At 37.4% G+C, this 20,787-nt stretch overlaps 3 protein-coding genes and 1 pseudogene across 3 annotated transcripts in view; 2 read left to right on the top strand and 2 right to left on the bottom strand.

Moving 5' to 3' along the window:
• The window catches only part of LOC126614047 (alcohol acyl transferase 1 allele RGb-like), an 82,470-nt pseudogene that overhangs the window by 49,399 nt on the left and 12,284 nt on the right, over positions 1-20,787 (top strand).
• Positions 893-4,167, top strand: LOC126614051 (probable protein phosphatase 2C 27). The gene is made up of 4 exons (XM_050281689.1): positions 893-1,352; positions 2,313-2,510; positions 2,636-2,844; positions 3,189-4,167. The coding sequence occupies exons 1-4, from the start codon at positions 1,155-1,157 to the stop codon at positions 3,748-3,750; spliced, it is 1,167 nt and encodes a 388-aa protein (XP_050137646.1). The 5' UTR covers positions 893-1,154; the 3' UTR covers positions 3,751-4,167.
• LOC126587480 (protein ALTERED PHOSPHATE STARVATION RESPONSE 1-like) lies at positions 4,068-5,857 on the bottom strand. Its single transcript, XM_050252563.1, has 2 exons — positions 4,968-5,857; positions 4,068-4,887 (listed from the first exon to the last, which is right to left on the bottom strand). The coding sequence occupies exons 1-2, from the start codon at positions 5,855-5,857 to the stop codon at positions 4,185-4,187; spliced, it is 1,593 nt and encodes a 530-aa protein (XP_050108520.1). The 3' UTR covers positions 4,068-4,184.
• The window catches only part of LOC126614045 (putative glycerol-3-phosphate transporter 5), a 61,118-nt gene continuing 48,045 nt past the window's right edge, over positions 7,715-20,787 (bottom strand). Inside the window, exon 3 of the mRNA XM_050281686.1 lies at positions 7,715-8,043. Coding sequence (XP_050137643.1) covers positions 7,847-8,043 — 197 coding nt within the window. The 3' untranslated portion in view covers positions 7,715-7,846. The remainder of the gene's footprint in view (positions 8,044-20,787) is intronic.

The following is a 20,787-nucleotide window of genomic DNA, read 5'->3' as shown; positions in this document are numbered from 1 at the left end:
TAATATATTGTCAAAAAGGGACGATTAAGACTGTGATTTTTGGCTAATGGTGGTTACTACCAAATTAATTAATTAATTAGTTATTAATGGTTAAGACATTTTCAGATGGAACTTTCTTTTTGTCTAGTTGTGGCATTTAATCAAATGACAATTTAGATTTAATAAAAGAAAAATAAAGGCATTTTTAGATAATTTCGAGGACATTTCTTCCATATGGGAATTTTGAGCATAGTTTGACGTCTCTCTAAAATATTGAGGGAAAAATGGTATCTCTAAATTTATGAGATTTGATAAAATAAAGACGTTGATTTTAACGAAACTATTAGAAAACAAAAATGCATGAAGTACAATGGCATTTTAGCGTGCCTTGGTCAACATCAATTCATTCTTTCATAGCCTCGAAGATTCACAAAAACATTTCAGCTTCTCATTAACCGTCATCTTGTGATTCATCAGCATCAGGAATTGAATTCAGAACGTGTCTTGTGGAATATAGACATGTAATTCGTCCATAACCAAAAAACATTTTAATAATTAAATGTGCACCGAAAAAGTTCAAAAGATTTAACGAGTGCACCAACCAATTGAAGATAGTAAAATCAGTTGACTATTACTATTGTAATTATTAATTTTAAGGGAATAATTAATTTTAACTCCAAATCTAGATAGCTTTTGGACCGCTTGAAGTTTCGAATCGAAACTTTCCTCGCTTTACATGGTTTAGATAAATTTCTATAGATTATTCAATTATTTGTTAAAAAAAATAGAATGAAATACAATGTAATTTTTAAAAATAAAATGAAATTTTTTATTTACCAATAAAAAAAATATAAACATAAAACATTTGAACAATGAAAATAGGAAAAAGATATAATAATATCACAAGAACCCAACAAACTGGTTTCCAGCCACGCTTTCACAGAAAAATCTGGCATTCCTCTCTCTCTCTCTCTCTCTCTCTCTCTCTCTCTCTCCGAGACTACAACAACAACTACAATAACCAGAGGCCCCTATTTCCCACTCACATATTCTCAGAATCTTCTCACCAGAGTCACCCACAAATCTATATTTTTCTTCCCTCTCTGTTTCTTACTACTTTCCGATTCCCTCAGAAACACAGTAACACCGCCATTAACAATTTCATCAGCACCATCATGTGCCTGATAGACGCAGAACAGCTCGGTCAAGAAATGGGGAACATGGAGAATAATACCGACATCGATTCCAACGACAATAACAACAAGCAGTGGTCTCTGCAATTAGACCACCGGACGGAGGAGGAGAATTTGGACCGGGAAACTCCTACTGTGATGAGCTCAAGTCCTCAGAAGAACATGATAAATTCGTTTCAAGTAAGAATTCTTGTCCTTTGACTGCTTAAATATGTTGGGTTTGTCTCAAGTTTGAAACTTTTAGGACCCCTTTGGCTAAACTTGAGTGTTGAATTGATTTCAAGTATAAACTTTTGTCCCTTGACTGCTTGATTGTATTGGGTTCTTCTCAATTTTGCAACTTTTTTGGACCCATTTGGTAAAATTTGAGTCCAGTCTTCAGAAAACCCTGTTGAATTCATTTGAAAGTGAAGCTTCTTGTTCTTTGACTGCTTTGCTCTGTTGGGTTTGTCTCAATTTTGAAACGTTTTAGGACCTTTTGTTTGAAATTGAGTTCTGGATCTTTGTTTTCTTATGGGATTGATGATTGGAAGTAACTTTTACCCTTTATTATTTACTTAAGCTTTCAGTTAATTTTTTTTTATCCTTGCACTGCTCCCATTAATTTTCCTGTAGTCATTAGCTTGTACTGCTGCTGTGCTGCATCTTAAACGAAATTTTTGTGCCTGAAGCCTTGAACCACCCCAATTTAGTAAATTTCAATTCTGTGTTTCGCTTTCATTGATCGTGAGGCGATTCCTTTGCAGAAGTTATGTATTTCCTTATTGTGCTCTGTGCAGCTGAATGCTTATGATTAAAGCTCTTCCTTTCAAAGATTCCTTGGATTGTGGAATATGGAGGGAAATTGGTGCTTGTTATGTGTTGACAGAATTTATATATTCACAGCCTTAGACTTTGCTTTAGTAGGTTTTCATTTCTCATCCTTTTGGTGGCATCCCGTCGGCGTTGATGTTTAGTTGCTATGTCAACTTTTGTGAATTGATTTTGTGGTTCGTTTTCTGGTTGGAGAACATTTTCCATATGAAACTGTGCATATAATACTTGGTGTAACTTTGGTTTCCAAAAATTTGTTTCCTTAATCTTTTTACTTGCATTCCTTCACATTCTGATTTGAGTTCGTTCATGTTTACCGCCTTTTAGCTTGAAAGCATAGGCGAGGATACAGTGATTGCAGACAAAAAGCAGAGCCTGTTGAACTTTGTTCCTGCCCTTCGGTCAGGAGAGTGGTCTGATATTGGTGGTCGAACCCATATGGAGGATACTCATATATGCATTGGTGACTTAGCTAAGCAGTTTGGTTATAATCTACTCGGTGGGGAAGCTATCTCCTTCTATGGTGTAAGTTTTTCTCGCTCTCTTCCTTTTACAACAATTCAAACCATCCCAATGAAAGCTCATACATCAGTTCTGACTTCTGTTTTTTCTCCAATCTTAATAATGTAAATGGAAATTTGAATAAACAGGTATTTGATGGCCATGGAGGAAAGGATGCAGCACACTTTGTTCGTGACAATTTACCAAGAGTCATTGTTGAGGATGCTGACTTTCCTTTAGAACTTGAAAAGGTGATTACAAGGTCATTTATGGAGACAGATGCTGCATTTGCAAAGACGTGTTCTCTTGAGGCTCTTGCTTCTGGCACAACTGCACTCACTGCAATGATATTTGGGAGGTAAGGAACTCTTTCTTGCGGTGTAGGTTGGTTATTATTTATAATCATGGTGTTATATTACAAGTGGTGTCTTGGATAATCTGTCACTGCAAGTCTTGGTCATCAGGTTAAAGAGTAAGAGAAAAAACTTCATAGGCCCATTCATTCGGTGTTACGTGGAAAAATGAATTGTCTTTGAATGAGCAAAACAAAAAATAAAAATGGTATCCATGCCCTATATCTCCCCACCCAAGTTCCGGTTTTACCTTGTCAAGCCCCGTTCTTGAGACTGCTTATTTTTTTATTTATTAGACCTTTTGTGTGCCAATTAGCCTGTTTCACCTTGATATTATTATTTTGAACAGATCTTTGCTTGTGGCAAATGCCGGAGATTGCCGGGCTGTATTATCGCGATGTGGAGTGGCTATAGAAATGTCAAGGGATCATAGGCCATGTTGTACAAAAGAAAGAACGCGGATTGAGTCCTTGGGTGGATATATTGATGATGGTTTTCTAAATGGTGAGTTAGGTGTGACCCGTGCATTAGGTAATTGGCATCTTGAAGGAATGAAGGACGTGGGTGAAAGGGGCGGACCCTTGAGCGCTGAGCCAGAACTTAAACTGATGACACTGAGCAAAGACGATGAGTTTTTGATCATTGGCAGTGATGGGATATGGGATGTGTTCACCAGCCGAAATGCTGTTGATTTCGCTCGAAGGAGACTGCAAGAGCACAATGATGTGAAGTTGTGCTGCAAGCAAATAGTAGAGGAGGCAATAAAGCGGGGAGCAACGGACAATTTGACGCTTGTCATGGTAAGTTTCCACTTGGAGCCACCTCCACATGTGGTGGTAGAGAGACCTCGAGTCAGACGAAGCATTTCTGCCGAGGGACTTCAGAATCTCAAATTCTTCTTGGACAGATAGAATCACTCGTTTATTTGTCGATAATTCCTTGATGGGCAACCGGTCAGCAATAATACAGCCAATGGACCTGAGTTCGCCTTATGTATATACATTCATCCAAAATCCGGTGCTGGAATCTGTTCCACAGAACAAGGATGCAGAAGATGTTTGTATTATCGAGTTTTGGAATAAATACTTGTACCCTATTGGCGAACGATAGAGTTAGAAAGCTTATTCGATGAAACAACGCATTGTATATCCGAGGTATTCAGGCTGGTCGGATTTACGGAGAGATTGTTCTGTTATTGTACCTTAGTTTTTCAAGTCGTGTGCATAAATTTTATCTGTTAGAACTCAAAATTTGTAATTGTTAAGGTTACTGTTATTCGAACAAGAGTACACAATTGTATACTTAAAAGAAACCCAACATTCTGAAAACCTAGTACGCATCCTTTTCATCTGTCGATCGCTTTCACACGAGTCCTGCTTGCATTTTTGCTTGGACGACCAGACTTTTTTGTAGCAGACTTTGAAAACAACTCGGCCATGGAGTCGAAAAATTTAGCCATGGAACCGAAAACTTCAGAAAACTGCGTCTGAAATCCGTTCACAGCGATATCTTGCATCTTCTGCGTAATAGTATGAAGTTTCTTCTTCTCAGTCCGCATCTGTTCCTTTAGGTCTGTTTCCTGCAAAAAATTCTCCCTCCTGAGTCTTCTGGCAAGCTTGTCAACCTCCCTCTTTTGTCGGCGCTCCTTATGTTGTTGATCCCTCAGTGCCCGGACATCTTTCGCGAAGCTTTTGATGGCGCCAGTCACAGCTTGATACGGCAGCTTATCTAGGCCATCTGACCAATGTCGACAAATTGCAAGCGATGACGGGTTAACCCCCTTTGATTTTAACTTGCTTTCAGTTTCAGCATCGTCCAACTTAGCTAGCCAGCGGTCTAGAGCTTTGACGTACGCCTTTTGCGAAGAAACATACGACGCAAAGCGTGTACGCCAATTTAGAAGTTCCTTTTCGAGCATCCGAGTAGCAACCTGGTTCGAGTCATTGCAGAGCGTTCCATTGGACGGACATTTGAGAGAGTTCACTTCGGACATTATTCTCTTTTGGGTTTCCAGAAATTCAGACATTTTCTTCGAGTTGCTCATTATGCTGCAGAAATTGAGAAAGAGAGGTTAGAACAAAACTCCAACTAAAAAAAAAAACCAGTAAAACTATGAAATCTAGATTACCTTTTTAACAACTTAACGAGTTGTGTTTGTAGCTCTTCATCTCTCATTTTCCGAATTGTCTCGGAGATTGATTTAGCATTCTTTTTGGCCGTCAAAATTCTGCAGTACAAGATTTCAATCTCGTATATTTTGGTGTCTAGATCTTCCGATTTTCGGTCACAAATTTTCTCAGTTTCCTCTATTACCTTCTGCTCGCTGTAGAGGTTTTCCTCCAAAGCATATAGCTTTCCTAGCGTTAACGAATGGCTTGGAGATCCCTTGTCACCGAGGAGACCACCATCGAAACAAGCCCGTGTTGAAGAACTTCTTACGCTAGATTTACGTAGACTTTTACGAGAGGAAGACCAAGATAATGTAGATGAGATGGAGCGGCTCCGCGTCATTGAACGGTTGAGATTCCCTTTCATTTCCTCGGCTGCAGATTGCACCTGAGCCATGTCGGTCTCTAACATCCTCGAAACGTGCAAACCAGAATCATACGCCCGACGGAAGTAGTCTTCGACATCTTTCAATGCTTCCAACAATTCTCTCTCTCTACCCTTTTCATTACTTGTCTTCACCACCTCTTTTCTATCACCGTCACCATCGGAGCAATCGGAATCTTCCCGCGGTGACGGCACTGTTTGATCCACCTCCTCTTGTTCCTCATCTGTCTCAGCACAGTCTGAGTTTTCCTGCAGCTCGTTTCCTCTGTCTGCATTTGAAGAGTGCGTCGAAACTTCGAAAGAATGGCTTTCTACAAACAACTTTATAGCCTCCGCTACTTTAAGGAGCGCGAGAATATGCTCGCGCTGTGCATCCGCAAACGCGTACCTGTTCATCTTCACTGATTTCAACAAGTCCTTTCTCTTCGCATTGTCTTGCTTGCTCTTCGAGCCAGCCGAACCCATGTCTCGACTTACAAGTTTTTCGCGGCCGGGAAATTAAGAGCTCGAGAAACTGTTGGTGTTGTTTGTGTTCGTTCATGGTGGCGGAAGGGAGGGTGTTCATTTATAGTGGTGCGTAGAAATCCATGTTTAAACAGGTAATTGACATGGTTTTCCTATCAAAAATAGGTCATTTCTAACTCTTTTGAGTAATCCCACGGCCAATAGGAAACCCTTTCCCTTTTTTTCTTCCTTTGGGCCTGAAGGTACAAAGTGCTTGCGCGGGCAAAGAACAGGAAACGGGGGCCGAAACCACGTCATTTTATCGGAAGGGAATCGAAATTTGATCTAACGGCTGAAAACATGACATTTTTTAAAAGTTATAATAACCTTGGCAGTTGGATCAAATTTCTAGGGTCTGGATTGGTGGCTATAGCCCAAGATCCCTTTTCCCATTTTATCGTCATTAAAAAAAATTGACAACATGCCATGTTTGTGCTTGGTTTTAAATCACTCAACATTGGAAGGTTTATCTGAAAGTGTTTTTAGAATAACTGAAACCGTTTTTAAAATAATTGCAAGGTTTTTAAAAAAAATGTTTTTGGGTTTCAAAATGACTTGAAATTCTTCCAGAAAACACTTCAAATACTTTTCTAAGATTCACTTATGTTTTTATTAAAAATTGGTTCTAAAAACATTTTAACCAAAAACTCTTTCAATCATTTTAAACGCACATTCAATCAAGCCCCTATTCAAAATTGTTTTCACATTTGTCACGTGAACAGCACTCGAGCTACTTACGAGGGTTAAATTGTCATTTTTGTGCACTCAGATATATGGTTGTTAGAGTATGCGTTCAATTCGTTCACGACGGTGGGTGTAGTGAGGGCCAAAAATCGTTCAACTTTTAAGTGGCTCATGGACTGTCCACGTGACATATACACACCAAATTGAAAAAATAAAAATAAAAAATTTCAAGAGAAAATTAATAAAAACCAACTTTTGTGGTATAATCAATCAGTTGTGTTTTGTCCTGGCTTCAAGAAGGGTTAGATTGACCCGCAATAATACCTACAGTTTCTCCCAATTCAACCAGGTCACCATGAGTGGGGTTTCTGCCATAACATAATCGACAGATCCAAGATGTACTCCTACAAGTAAAGGAGGTTCAGATAGATATTGGTTGTGTTTGAAAGGTTATGAATCGAGTGACAAGTCCAATCCCAATACTTGATTTCGAACGGCAATGCATCGTGTGCCTATATATATATCGTCTGCTAATACACGGCCAATCTGTTGATCTTTTGAACCTGCTTCAAGTCAGGATGATTAACCAACCAATCTTGGGGGAAACACTTCTGTTTATGTTTATTTCCGCTTAACTCTCTAACTCTTTAAGTTTCGTAAGGGAACCGGAGCAAGCTACCATGAGACAAAAGATCTTTTTTCTAAAGAGATTCTATTCGGTACTATTATATGTCCAAGGTCCAATATTAAAATAATTTCAAATGTTTTCCTTGACTTTGTCCGTGTCAACAAACAAGTCGAATAGCAATGATTCAAAGCACTTCTTTATCTAAAAATGTCGAATTTCATCCAAATCATCACTTATCAGGACTATTCGGAGTGAGTTCCTTGGCTTGGACAAGACATTTAGTTCATGTCGCCATTCCTGGATCCAGGGGAGAAAACATTCGATGGAATAATTTCTTAGATGTATTGCCACATCCCCAAGGATTAGGTCCACTTTTTACAGACCAATGGAATCTTTATGCTCAAAATCCCAATTCAAGTAGTCATTTATTTGGTACCTCCCAAGGAGCAGGAGCCACCATTCTAAACATTCTAAGGTGGATTGCCGCAGCGAAGTAACCAAATATCTATTTTAAAAATAAGTTGAATTTTGAATAATGAATGTTGAACAAAACCATGAGATAAAAAACCGTACAGAGAAATGGATCTGCCTAAATTCTACTTGCTTTTGTGGTATGACAAGAAATTAGAAAATCTCAATCACTGTGTGCCTCCTATGCGGCTATATAAAGACCATTTTCCCTCATTCAATTTCCCTTTAATCTCGGTTCTCGCAATCCGAATCAAAAACAAAGTTGCACAGAAAATAGCAAGAATCAGCATAACAAACACGTTGTTCCACCCCGTCGTGGAGATATACCCGGCCAAAAGCGGGCCAAGAGCTGCCCCAACAGAACCTATTCCGTCTATGATTGCAGTTACGGTGGCTAATGCTCGGGAATTTCCTTTGATCGTGGTCTGCGTACCAAGATCAGCAGCAGCGGCTGTTGTGATGAGTGAGTACGGCCCATTCACCAGCAATCCCGAAAGAAACATCAAAACAATGTTGGCGACCACCGATAGGCTTCCATAAAACCGGTAGAGAACAAGGGCTGGAACCGAAAGTAACAAAAACGCGATTGAGGTTACAGCTCTAGCTTCGAGCATATCAGATATCAATCCTGCTAAAATTCCACCAAAGACTCCTCCAACATCGAATATGGCTGAAAGGTTCCCGGCAGTTTTGTGTGACAAATGCACGCCGGCAACAGCTGCAAGGTGAAACAAAATTCATAATGAATACAGCAAGATTAACGAAGGTGGTCGCTTAAAACTAAAGCATGAAACCCTACAATAATCACAAGAATTCAATTGCAAAATCACAGATAAAAGGAATATTCTTTAACTATTTTCTATATACATTTACCTTCATCATTGCGGCGGATAACTGCAGCGTGCAAAGCTGTCCTACCATTTGGGCCTTCATATGTTGGATTTTTGCAACCTTCAAGTATTTGAAGACAATAATGATCGTATCCCCTCTCGACAGCTAGGTAGAGAGGAGTCTTGCCGGCATCATCAGCAGAGTAGGAAAACTCAGGGTGTTCTAAGTGAACACTGTGAAAGGGTATCCTTAAAATGTGTCCAGCATTACTATGGCAGCAGAACGAGAGTGGTGATACTGCTCTACACATCGCGGCAAGATATGGGCGTGCTGGTATAGTTATAGCTCTCATCCAAGCTATAAAAACTTATTATCCAGGCAACCTTGAGCAAGGTTGTGCGATCACATCAGGAGATGCCCCTTCGCAGGAGCAAAAGCTCATCAGGAAAACCAACAACAAGAAGGACACAGCACTGCACGAAGTTGTCCGCTTTAATTACTTTGGTGTGGTGAAGCGAACAACTTCGTGTAGTGCTGTGTCATTCTTCTTGTTGGTTTTCCTGATGAGCTTTTGCTCCTACGAGGGGGCATCAGATGAGCTTTTGCTCCTACGAGGGGCATCTCCTGATGCAATCACACAGCCTTGCTCGAGGTTGACTGGATAATAAGTTTTTGCAGCTTGGATGAGAGCTATAACTATACCAGCACGCCCATATCTTGCCGCAATGTGTAGGGCAGTATCACCACTCTCGTTCTGCTGTCATAGTAATACTGGACACATTTTAAGGATACCGTTCACAGTGTTCATTGACTCAAGTATCTCATCGCCAGATCCTTCATACGTTGGGTGCCTATAGCATGCTGTATAGATATGAAGGACTGTGTTCTTGGTTGCAGTCAATATTTTGTCCAGATTCTCGCAATATCATGAGGGCATAAACACATACAATTATCAAGAAGAACACATAACCATTAACCCCTTTGATCTGCAAAACCAAATAACATTTTTCAACAAAAAAGAAGTAATTTGACAAAGCAAATACAGAATACAAAAACAGATATGTAGCTTCATTTAGATTACAGGAAGTCCATTCAAACAACCAAAAGGATATAAATTATAAATAAAATTATTCAAGAACCAACCGTTTTCAAAGATCACTGGTTCCAGCGTTCAAAACAACCAACTGAAGACGGTTACCTGAATTAAATGAAAATTAAAATGTAATTAATTTACTCTTAACCATGGTTTTTCTTCAAGAACCGGAAAACCCTAAAAATATCCCAAACAATCCCAAATTTTGGAATTGTTTTAAGCCAACTTACCATGAAATTACAGTCGCTAGAGAAATCTTCCTCAAATCAGGACGGAACAGGCATCGCAGACTGCGTTTCTTGGAAACCACTAAAAAAACTGGAATCAGCGCAAAAGCTCCAGGGACGTTATTTTTGGGTGAGTTTGGGTGGTGTTTGGAGATGATGTGATGGTGGTTCTCGGTTTTGCGGAGAGGGAGAAGGAGAGTTGCAGAGGGGGGACAGATGGTAGAGGCAGAGTAGTGAGGGATGAGAGAGATTGACAGTGTTGGGAGATGGGGGAGTCTGAGTGGGGTAGAGAGAGGTGAGGGCTGAGTGAATTAGGCGCGGGAAGGAGGGGGAGAGGAATTAGTGGGGGATAGAAACCATGGAAAATTCCAGAGATTCGGCTGTAGGAGAGATTTTTCCACTGTCAATCTCTCTCATCCCTCACTCCAGGGGCATTTCGTGTACTGTTAATGAACAGTATTTTTCTGTTTGGAACCCTAAGGAGACCCCTACCCGGACGGATGCACGCCATGTGTGTCAATCGTGTGCATTTTCTGTCTTATTTTTTGAGCTGTTTTGAATTCAAGGGGAGGAGAGCCGTTTGAGCACAAGGGGCAGCTTTAGGGTTGGGGAGCATTTTTGCTCATCATCCTAAATTTTGGCGTATGCTCATCATATAAAATGCTCCTCAACCCTAAACTTTGACGTATGCTCATTATATACCTAATTATTTGTCACGTGTCATTTCATTTAATCTTTGTGAATTTTCACATTAAATGTTAATTTTTTAATTTTGAAAAAAAATTAATCAAAATTAAGTAAAATGACACATGATAAATAATTAGATGTAGGATAAACATACAACAAAATTTAGGTTAGTGAGAAAAAATGCTCCCTTAGGGTTGTGAAATGGGGCATCAGAAACATGGGGGCATTCCACTATCAGCACGTTTTGATCTTTCGAAGGCCCACGGGTTGTCATACCTTGAGGACTTCTCAAATGAGCCCAGGTGTGTCCATTTTCTTTTATATTTGTTTTTGTTTTATTTATCATTTATTCTTTTGTTTTGTTTCTTATTTTATTTTATTTACTATTTTTCTACACCTTGAGGACAAAGTATGAAATAAGTTTTGGAATTTAGAATTTTTAGAATTTTTTTTAATTTTCAAGTCAAATAATTTTTTTTATTCTTTTAAGTTAATATCCATAGATTATTTCAAGAAAACAAATGGACATGGTAAAGGTTAATCTCACAATAGTCTTTTCTATTTATCGTTACTTAGACACTAATTTATGAGTTATACTTTGACAATTTGCACATTCACATCAACATGGTTTGTGGGGAGTGAGATTGAAACACTTACTTTTAGTCCATGTTAAACTTTAATTTTTAATCTTAGTAAAGTAAAGTTTAGTTCTTGTTATGAATAAAGTAATAATTGTTCCAACCAAGGCTTTGCTTTGTAACCGGGTTAGTCATGCCTAAACAGTAGTGATTCTCGCATCAAACGGTAAAGTTTTGGCATGGGGTAAGGTGGTTAGTTGGTTTCGTAGCCTTTTCAGCTTGAGTTAGTAAGTCCTTAGGAGTGTTTTACACCTAGTGCCCTAAAGCCCTAGTGGTTTAGGAGTTATTGACTTAAAGCTAGCTACATGGGTTGGATCGAAAGTTTAAGTAAACTGGCATTGCACGACCACTATTGTTACTAAAAAACAAAAATTGAAAAGAAGAAAAAAAAAATATAAATATATAATACTTGTCTCAAGTGAGTTTGTGTGAAGTGTTGAATAAAAGGACAAGAGGTAAGGGTTTTAGTCGAGTCTCCTTAACTATGTTGGTTCACTTTACACCAAAGGAAGTTTGTGAATTCTTTTCTAATTGATTCTAAATAACTTAGACTCTATGGTGGGATTGGTTAGAATTGAAAAGATGTTCTGATTTTTAACGTTTTCTATGGATTGCAACTTAGAGGTGAAAATTTTGTCTTAGTTTAGTTTTGTTTAAGTCCTTAGTTCGTTAGCTTTTATTTTTGTTTTTTAGTTCTATTTTGCTTGAGGATAAGCAAAAAGTTAAGTTTGGGGGTATTTTGATGTGTCAAATTCATATTATATATTTTATCTTATTCTTAATATGTTTTGGTAATTATTTTGGTAGAGTTTTGATACTTTACTTTGTATTTTCAATATAGAATTTTGGGAAAGTTTGGATTTATTCAGACAAACTTTCTCGCCAATTGGACAAACTTTTTATTGTGGCTGAAGTGCTTTGGAATGAAATTTTCTTAAAGAAAATCGATACTACTAACAATGTAGTTAAGCTAAAAACATAAACACAAATGCTTAAGTTGGAACCCTAATATTCTTCATGTGAATTGGTATTAGGGTTTCACAATGATATATATATATGAAATCCTTCATAAATGCAAATGCTTAAAACTCTGCATCACTCGAGCTTCCCGTATCATCGTGTTGATAATGCAAGTTGGACGCACTTAGTGAAGAAAGCAATCTCCCGCAATTTTCTTTACTAATTTCAACCAACGCAATGGACCTAAAGCAATGATATAATCTTCCTGTTCATTTACGAGCAAAATAAAATTTATTAATTTCATCATTCCCCACTTACAAGAAATTTTTTTAGTACTTTGAAAATACGGTTTTTGTATGAAGTGTCATTAACACAAGTGTTGGATTTGTTTTCAAATATCCAACTACTTGTATACGACACTTCTATAACAAGTCGTGTTCCAAAATCATTGAAAAATCTCTGTCTCCTCACATAAAGGTGAAAAACCTAACAAACAAACGTACAATTAATAAAATCATCTAATCACAAAAGGGGAATAGTAACACTTACGCGGAAGAAAATATGGCCGTCTAGCTGTGCTGCAATTGCCTACAATTGTATTAGGATAGTTTAGAGATACAACAAACATGAACATTTCTGAACTTGTTTGAAAGCGTTTTAAATAGATTAAAAGTACTTTTAGAGAAAATATTTTTGTATTCTAAAAGCACTTTCCCTTGCATATTTGCTAAAGATTTGTTCACAAAAACTTTTCACTAAGAACATTTGCAGCACTTCCAAAAGAGGTTTAAGGTTCTGTAGACATAAATTTTCATTAGAGTTTACATTACTGAGTTGGAACAACAATCCAGTGCTTTTCTGTTCATGGAACAGGTTCCAAAAAGATATGTGCTGGAAGGTTAAAATCCAAGTGTCTCTGGTGTTCTGAAATTATAGCCTTTAACACATCCACTGTAGCTGCCGGGTGCACTTGCACTAGAACTTTGTCGTCACACCCGTGCTGGACCTCCCGAACATTTATGTTGGCATTGATGTTGTAGGGAATTGCAAGAGACTGCACTTGTGTAAGAACTTGTATGGTTTCCCCCTCTAGTTGAACACTATCCCACGAATACGACTGACTGTTATCCATGACTGATTTCTTGTGGGCAAACAAATAGAAATTTGGAATCTAGTGAAGTGCTTCCAAAAACACTTCACTAGATTCTATGCATTTGGAAGCACTTCACTAGATTCCCCAGACTTCCGTGCTTTTGGAAGAGAGTTGGCGAAGTTGTGTTGGCTATCACTTCACTAAATTCCAAATTTCTATTTGTTTGCCCATAAGAAATCAATCATGGATGACAGTCAGTCGTATTCATGGAATAGTGTTCGACTAAAGGGGAAACCATACAAGTTCTTACATAGGAGCAGTCTCCTGAAATGACCTACAACATTAATGCCAACAGTGGTCCAATGCGTGTGTGACAGCAAAGTTACGGTGCAAGTGCATCGGGCAGCTATAGTGGATGTGTTGAAGGCTATAATTTCATAACACCATAAACACTTGGATTTCAACCTTCCAACACTTGATCTTCTGGAACCTGTTCCATGCACATAACCAGAACACAAGCGTGAGATAGTTCTCATCTTTTTTCGTTTAATCTAAAAGCAGTCACGAAAGGGACGGAAGAGAGTGAGAATTGTTACCTTTCAATGATGACTGGAGCTCTGATTTGAAAGATTTTTAATGATGATTGGAACTCGGATTTGTTGAAAAACCGTCATGAGAGAGAAAGGCTAAGCTTGAGTCTGAGCTCTGGCAGAGATATGGCAACCGATTCAGGTAAAGCTTGGGGTGTGGTTCTCGAGGTTGGCTGAGAAGTGAAGTAAGAGAGAGTGAGAGGCTCTTCAAGTGGAGAGTGAAGGCGAGATTCCAGGGAGTTCTCAACGGCACCTAGGGTTTAAGGGAGCAGAAATGACAAGTGGGGGCTGAAAATTGGCTTTTATAAAACCACACCCAACCTTGGGCTATTTGCCAAATTACCCCACTTATTCCCCTCCCCCCCCCCCCAAAAAAAAACTCAACCCAACCCAAGCAAAATCTTTGGGCTAAAAGCCAAATGCCAAAACAAGGCCAAATACCCCCCAAGAAATAGCCCACAAACGTGTGGACTAACTAAAAGGGAACCTAGTCTTGGCCCGTTCACTTGTGCAGTCGCCCTGACAGTTTGGCTTCAGCGCCCGACAGGGGGCCCACTGTCAGGGCCGTTGTCGACCACCAACCAGAGCCCAACGGCTCTTTTCTGTATCCTACGACTGGGCTTTACAGACCGTTGATTGATCCAACGGTCCAAATTCAAATTTTGTTTTTTTTATATGTAATTTTAAAATACATTGAATCCAACGGCTAAGATCGAATATAATCAAATCTAACGGTAAAAAAAGATCTAACCGTCCAAATTTAAATCCAATGGCTAAAATAATTAAAAAATATATATTTAACTCAAAATTCACCCAAAAACTCTATAAATAACGATGTATTTGTTCAAACATCAATACAAAACTCAATTTTCTCCTACAATTCTTCCAATTTTTCTTTCTACCATTTCTTATTTCCAAATTATTCAACATGGCAAGAAAGCATATTAGAGGTCGTAATTGGACCTGTGAGGAAGATGTTGCTTTATGCTTGGCATGAGTTTCTGTTAGCAAAGATGGTGCAGTTGGCACGAATCAAAATAAAAAGGTTTTGTGGGATAAAATCATTGAAAAGTTTCATGAAAACTGCAATTGCGGCGGGATAGACGATGGTGGTGTTTATGATTGGTGGAAGACTATCAACAAAGCATGCACTTTATGGCAGGGAAGTTTGAGAGAGCTGTGATTGACATGGCTAGTGAAAAGAGCGCAACATAAATTGTGAGTTTTTTTCTTAATATTTTATTTGTCATGTACATAATATTATTTTGCAACTAATTGTTTTTATGTATTTTGTATGTCCTTCACATGTGTACGTGCTTCACATGTGTTTTGTATGTGCTTCACATGTGTTATTTGTCTTGTATGTTTTATGTATTTTGTATTTATACATCTCTATCATGATTTTCATATTTTTCCATAGTGTTTCATGTATCGATTGAGTGATTTTTCAATATTTATTGGAATTTAAATATTTTTAGATTAAAATGTTTATAAAATTAATTTACGATAGTTTACATCTTTTTTTTAAGTAATTTAAGAAAAAAATTAGCCTAAGTTCATTCTTTAATAATCTTGGGCAAAAATTCTAGGCCAGAAAGGTTAGAGTAGAAAAACTGTTTCTGAGCTAAAAAATTTGGCTTTTAGCCCAAGAGTTGGAGATGGTCTAATGAGCTGGCTGCCAGGGTTTCCCTTACTGTGACACACGTGTGTCTTGTGTGTGCGTGCGTGTTCCGTGCATGCCAGTAGGCTTTTAGGTAAGGGTGGGCATGGTGCAGTTCGGTGTAGTTTTGAGTGAAGCCTTAATCGAAATCATAACTTTTCGCGGTGCGGTTCGGTACGGTTTTGAAGCCAAAACCGAAAGAAACCAAACCGTTTGATTCGGTTCGGTTTTTGAGAAAAATTATACAATTTAAAATGGGAAGTGTTATTGGCACTCCAAAAATCTCATTCGACACTCCTCATAAGTGTATTTTTCTGTCTAAATATAAAAAGTTTGGAGTGTAGAATGAGAATTTTGAAATGCCAATAACAATTCCTTTTAAAATTTACACTTACGTACGCATAAGACCGTCTCATGTGAAGGATCTACTCTTACCGAAAAATAGGTGCTTATTTCATCCTATCACAATGTAATTTTCAATGTATACATACTTTAATTCTTTAAACGTTTAGTGTAACTTCCAAATATATCTTGTTCCATGTCATATAAAAGGCTAAGTACACCATTCATTTACATAGTATTTCTTTTTCCATCTTTCAAAATCTGGAGAGATCAAAATAACAGTGACTATGACACGGAATTTTTTTTTAATTTTATTTTTTTACCTAGTGTTGGAGAACGTACGATGGTTTATTCAGAACGAAATAAGCACCAAAGGTAAAAATTAGGAAACGGATGACATTACAGTGTGGTTGTATCCATACTAAATGTATAGATTCTAACAAACAACCAATTAAAACATGATCTAATTGAGGTGCGGTTTTGGTTTCAGTGCAATTTTCAAAAGCCAAAACCGAAACCAAACTATTTCCTACATTGCGGTTCGGTTTCAAAACCGCAACCGTATGAAAACCGCAGAACCAAACCGTTTAGTGCGGTTCGATTTGGTTCGTGTTTTGGTTTTGATTTTCGGTTTCAAGTGCCCATCCCTACTTTTAGGTCACGACTTCAAAAGTCTTTAAGTGCTTTGTTAGGTATTGCATATATTTATTAGTTTTTTCTATTTTTATTTATTTTCCTCTTCCTTTTTTAGCAGTAAATCAATACGCAATTTACCACTGCACGCCTTAGAGTAGTCCACCTCGCTTTCTAACGTAAGCAGAGGTGTCGAAATAGATGTGTTTTCTAAAAGTCAGATTGCACAAGTAGAAAGTGAATATGCATGCTCTATAATCACACTTCTTTCAAGGCCTGATCAAAACTAGTGGTGTCCCTAATTAAACATGCATCCTAAATAAAAAATTAATCCCAAATCCCTAAATAAAGAGGATTACCGGGGCTTCTCGCTTTTAATTTCTTGCATGGCGCTCGGGATCTCAATCATCGGGGTCTCTTCCGTTTCAGAGAATAAGAAGCGGCAGTAAATGATGAAAAATCAAAATGCGAGACAGAGAGTTCTTAGCCCGCCGTTGTTGTAGAAATCGTCGAGAGAGACGCCGACTCCTAGAAAGAGATAGTCTGAGAGAGGGAAATGGAGAATTGCCGGATCCTGGTGGCTCATGGTTGTGTGTGGTGGCGGTTGGCCGTATTTGTGTGGTGGAGGGAGGTTTTGTTCTTCGGTTCGAGAAAGTTGCATGCTTGCAGCAGTTGCTTCGAGAGAGACTGAGAGAAAGGGTGGCTGTTTGTTGGAAGTGTGCTAAGCCTCACAATAGGCTAGTAATAATATGATTTAAATTCGCCTTTAGTGAAAATCGGACCTAAAACCTCTCACTTACAAGTGAAAAGAAATATCAGGTAAATAGTTAATTTGTGGTTATGTGTACCAATATTTTTCACAGTTACATAAATAAATAAGAGAATGCAGTACTCTTTTACAATCTTTCTCAGTATCCTTAACTCTTTTACAACCTATAGTGGCAACCAAGGACCAAAATATCGAAAATATCGGCAAAATCGATTTTTTAGATGACGATATTTCGTGACTTATCCCATTAATTATCGTTAATATATCGCGATAATACCGATATTATCGCGATATTAAATCCAAAAATACTTGAAAATTTCTGAAAAGTCTCCCTTTTGCGCATAGAGGGATTGAAACCCCTCCTATTTGACTCCTTAACACCTTAACCACCATATCACTTATGTTTTTGTGATAATATGCTAAAATATTTATATATATGGTTTTGTTTTGAATTCTTTTTACAAGAAACAAATTTGCACATATTCCAATTTTTTTGTGGTATTATATTTTAAATTGTGTCAATTAATTACTTAGTCAATGTCATGTGGTTTTTAATTTTTCTATTTTTTATTTGGTCACTTACATGGTAGGGCTGGAAAAAATTCTCGAAAATCCCAAACCAAACCGAAAAAGTCCCAAACCCAAACCGAAAAATCCCAAACCAAAACCATCCCGAAAAATACCGAAATTTTTGATATGGGATTGGTTTCCAAATCCCATTTGTTTGGTAATCCTAAAATCCCGAAAATACTGAAGTATTCGGTTTCCTATTGACTTTTGGGTTTTGGTTCTTGAAAGTCATTGCCATGGTTGCTGACTACTCTTCACAATACACTTACTACATAGAGATGATGAAGATAGTGAAAATTTTGAACTTCATAGGAACTCTATGTGGTACTAAGTCACTCATGTATCTTACCATGCTATGTATAAAGTGTAAAATATTGTACTAATTCATTATATATAAATGATTATGGTGTGTTTAAATTTCTTTCATTAATTACTACATATTTTCTACACTCACACTGTTTGCCAGCTCGCTATATAATCAACTTAAATCAGTTAAATCCATCATGCAATGCATTTCCTTCCAATTTTTTTGTGATAAACTAATAACTAATTGATTACATAAACATCTTGCAAAGTTTTAATAAAAATTTCCAAGTTTTTCTTACAATTTTCGTGGTTTTTATTCAATTTTTATCGATATTGATAATATCCCGATATTTCCATCGAAATTTTCATGTTTTTGGACTACTGATATTTCCGATATCATCGATATTTTATACCTTGGTGGCAACAACTTCATCCTATTCATTTGCAAGCAGGCTGTTGCACTCAGTGGCGAATCCAAGATTTTAGACTCGGGGGGTCCCAATAATAAAGATAAAAAAAAATTATAGTGAAAATGTCCTCTCCATGCAACTATTGATCTCCCATTTTGTTGAGAAGTAGACCCTCAATGATATTCATAGCGAAAAATGTCATCTTCATTGAAACAGTTGCAATTCGATAAAATCAAAGCCCACTAAATAAGCAATACATATGCAAATATTTGCTGCAGCCCTTTCTTCCACCATTTTTTTGGCAAGATTGCTAATCCCTCTTAATTCAGAAAAATGATTACCAAAATGCACAAAATAAATATAAATATCAAGTTTTTTTTTAAGGGAGAATATAATATCAAGTTGAGGAAGGGATGGGGTGGGACTGCTGGGGACGTGATAGGGGTTTGGGTTTTTTTTATTTTTTTATTTTATTATTATTATTATTATTATTATTATTATTATTATTATTATTATTATTATTATTATTATTATTATACAAAGGTAAAATTCATTAATTACCAAGAAACTTGACAAAATAAAGACCCAAAAAAGCAAGACAAAGAAAGAGTGGGTCCTGAAAACAAGAAAACGAGCATCACGCCAACCATCTCACCAAAAGCCTACGCAAAACATTAGGCCCACAACAAATAGAAAAAATCGAACAAAACCAAACAACTTTATGGGCCAAGTCTTAAAATAGAAAAAAAATATTTCTTCGCGCGATCGTCTTCTCTAGGAAGACAGAAGACGATGCCGTTGCAGCTGCACTGGCCATCATCTTCAAGTACGGGGGGTCCTTAGAAAATTTCAAAGCACGATTTAGATTCTTCGAAGAGTCCTGGGACTTCCCAGATCCCTCTTTAGATCCGCCACTGATTGCACCTATATACTCAAGAGCTTCTCCACCCATGAAATTGCCCAATTGATATGTATTTCCTTCGACAAAAAAAAAGAAGAGATATTTCCTTGAAATGTGGGGGCAAGGCTGCATGTTGTTCGATTGCGCACTGCCGCAAAGAAATTGAGAGTTTGGGCAACTTAAAAGATGTGATTAAGCACATAAAAGATTTTCTCATATGAACATCGTCCAACTATTTCACATAGAGAATGACAGTAAGTACCTACTTCACCAAACTAAAAAGTCTCTAGGATGAACGAGGAGTACTATGTTCGATTCTGGCATGTAGTTGTGAAACAAAGAAGGAGATTGTTTCGTACATTGAAACACATAAGACCATGAAGTTTCTCATGGGGTTGAATGATTCTTACGCCACCGTTCGCAGCAACACTCTTCTCTTGAGCCACTGCCCACAGTAAACAAAGCCTACTCATTGGTTCTCTGCCATGAGAGATAGGCTGAAGTTTCCAGTGGGAAAAACAATACTACCCAACCAGAAGTTGCGGAATTCGCCATGAAAACCACTAGCCGAGAAGCCGAATCAGAAGACGGTGGACCTCGATGTGGGAAGTGTTCTGTGGATGGAAGGGTCACTCTTTTGGTTTTTCCTTACAACTCAATTGTAAATCAATTGCAAAAATGTAAACATTCGAAACATGATTGATCTCAGAATTGTCTTCTACCCCCTACAATTTAAATGCTCTTGCTAGTGAATATGGTTTAACTTAAAATGCTTTATGGATGCTAAGTTTATACAAAATAATTTAACAATCTAGAACATATTCACTAATAAAAGAAATTAAGCAAGTCACTGAATGCAACCTACATAATAGTATTCCCCTAAATATTTTGAGCCATTTGGTTGAGAAAATTCTAAACATTCTAACAAAGAGCTGGTTTGGGATTGTAATGATTTTAAAAAATCTCGAACATTAAGTGTGTTTGGTAACACACACAAAAAAAAAAGTGATTTTTTAAAAAACTATTGTCAATGACAGTAGAAAAGCATAGAAAAACAAAAGCAGAGTCTATCATGCTTTTAAAGAAAGTGCTTTTTTTTTCGAAGTATAGTAATTAATGCTCATTTAATAAAATTTTCAAAGGCAAGTACAACGCCACATATTTTACAAAATTACAATTTTTGCCCCTACATTATTATCTTTGTCAATTATTATATCACACACTACATACCATATCCTTTTTAGTTATTTAACACATTCACAATAATTTATATAAAAGTTTACCAAACACTCAGACGCTATTTTTTTGTTGTTAAAAGCACTTTTACAAAAAAAAAGTTACCAAACACGTAACAATTGTTTATTCTCATAGAACAGCAAAATCACTTTTTTTTTAGAA

Source organism: Malus sylvestris, chromosome 2, assembly GCF_916048215.2.
Source record: "Malus sylvestris chromosome 2, drMalSylv7.2, whole genome shotgun sequence".
Lineage (NCBI taxonomy): Eukaryota > Viridiplantae > Streptophyta > Magnoliopsida > Rosales > Rosaceae > Malus > Malus sylvestris.
Note: the sequence above shows the minus strand (reverse complement) of the source record. Positions and strands in the feature narration are given on the sequence as shown.

Coding starts and splice junctions, on each gene's coding strand:
- LOC126614051 (XM_050281689.1), top strand. CDS start 1,155: ATGTGCCTGATAGACGCAGAACAGCTCGGTCAAGAAATGGGGAACATG. Junction 1,353..2,312: donor ACATGATAAATTCGTTTCAA/GTAAGAATTCTT, acceptor ACCGCCTTTTAG/CTTGAAAGCATAGGCGAGGA. Junction 2,845..3,188: donor ACTGCAATGATATTTGGGAG/GTAAGGAACTCT, acceptor TATTTTGAACAG/ATCTTTGCTTGTGGCAAATG.
- LOC126587480 (XM_050252563.1), bottom strand. CDS start 5,857: ATGGGTTCGGCTGGCTCGAAGAGCAAGCAAGACAATGCGAAGAGAAAG. Junction 4,888..4,967: donor CTCGTTAAGTTGTTAAAAAG/GTAATCTAGATT, acceptor CAATTTCTGCAG/CATAATGAGCAACTCGAAGA.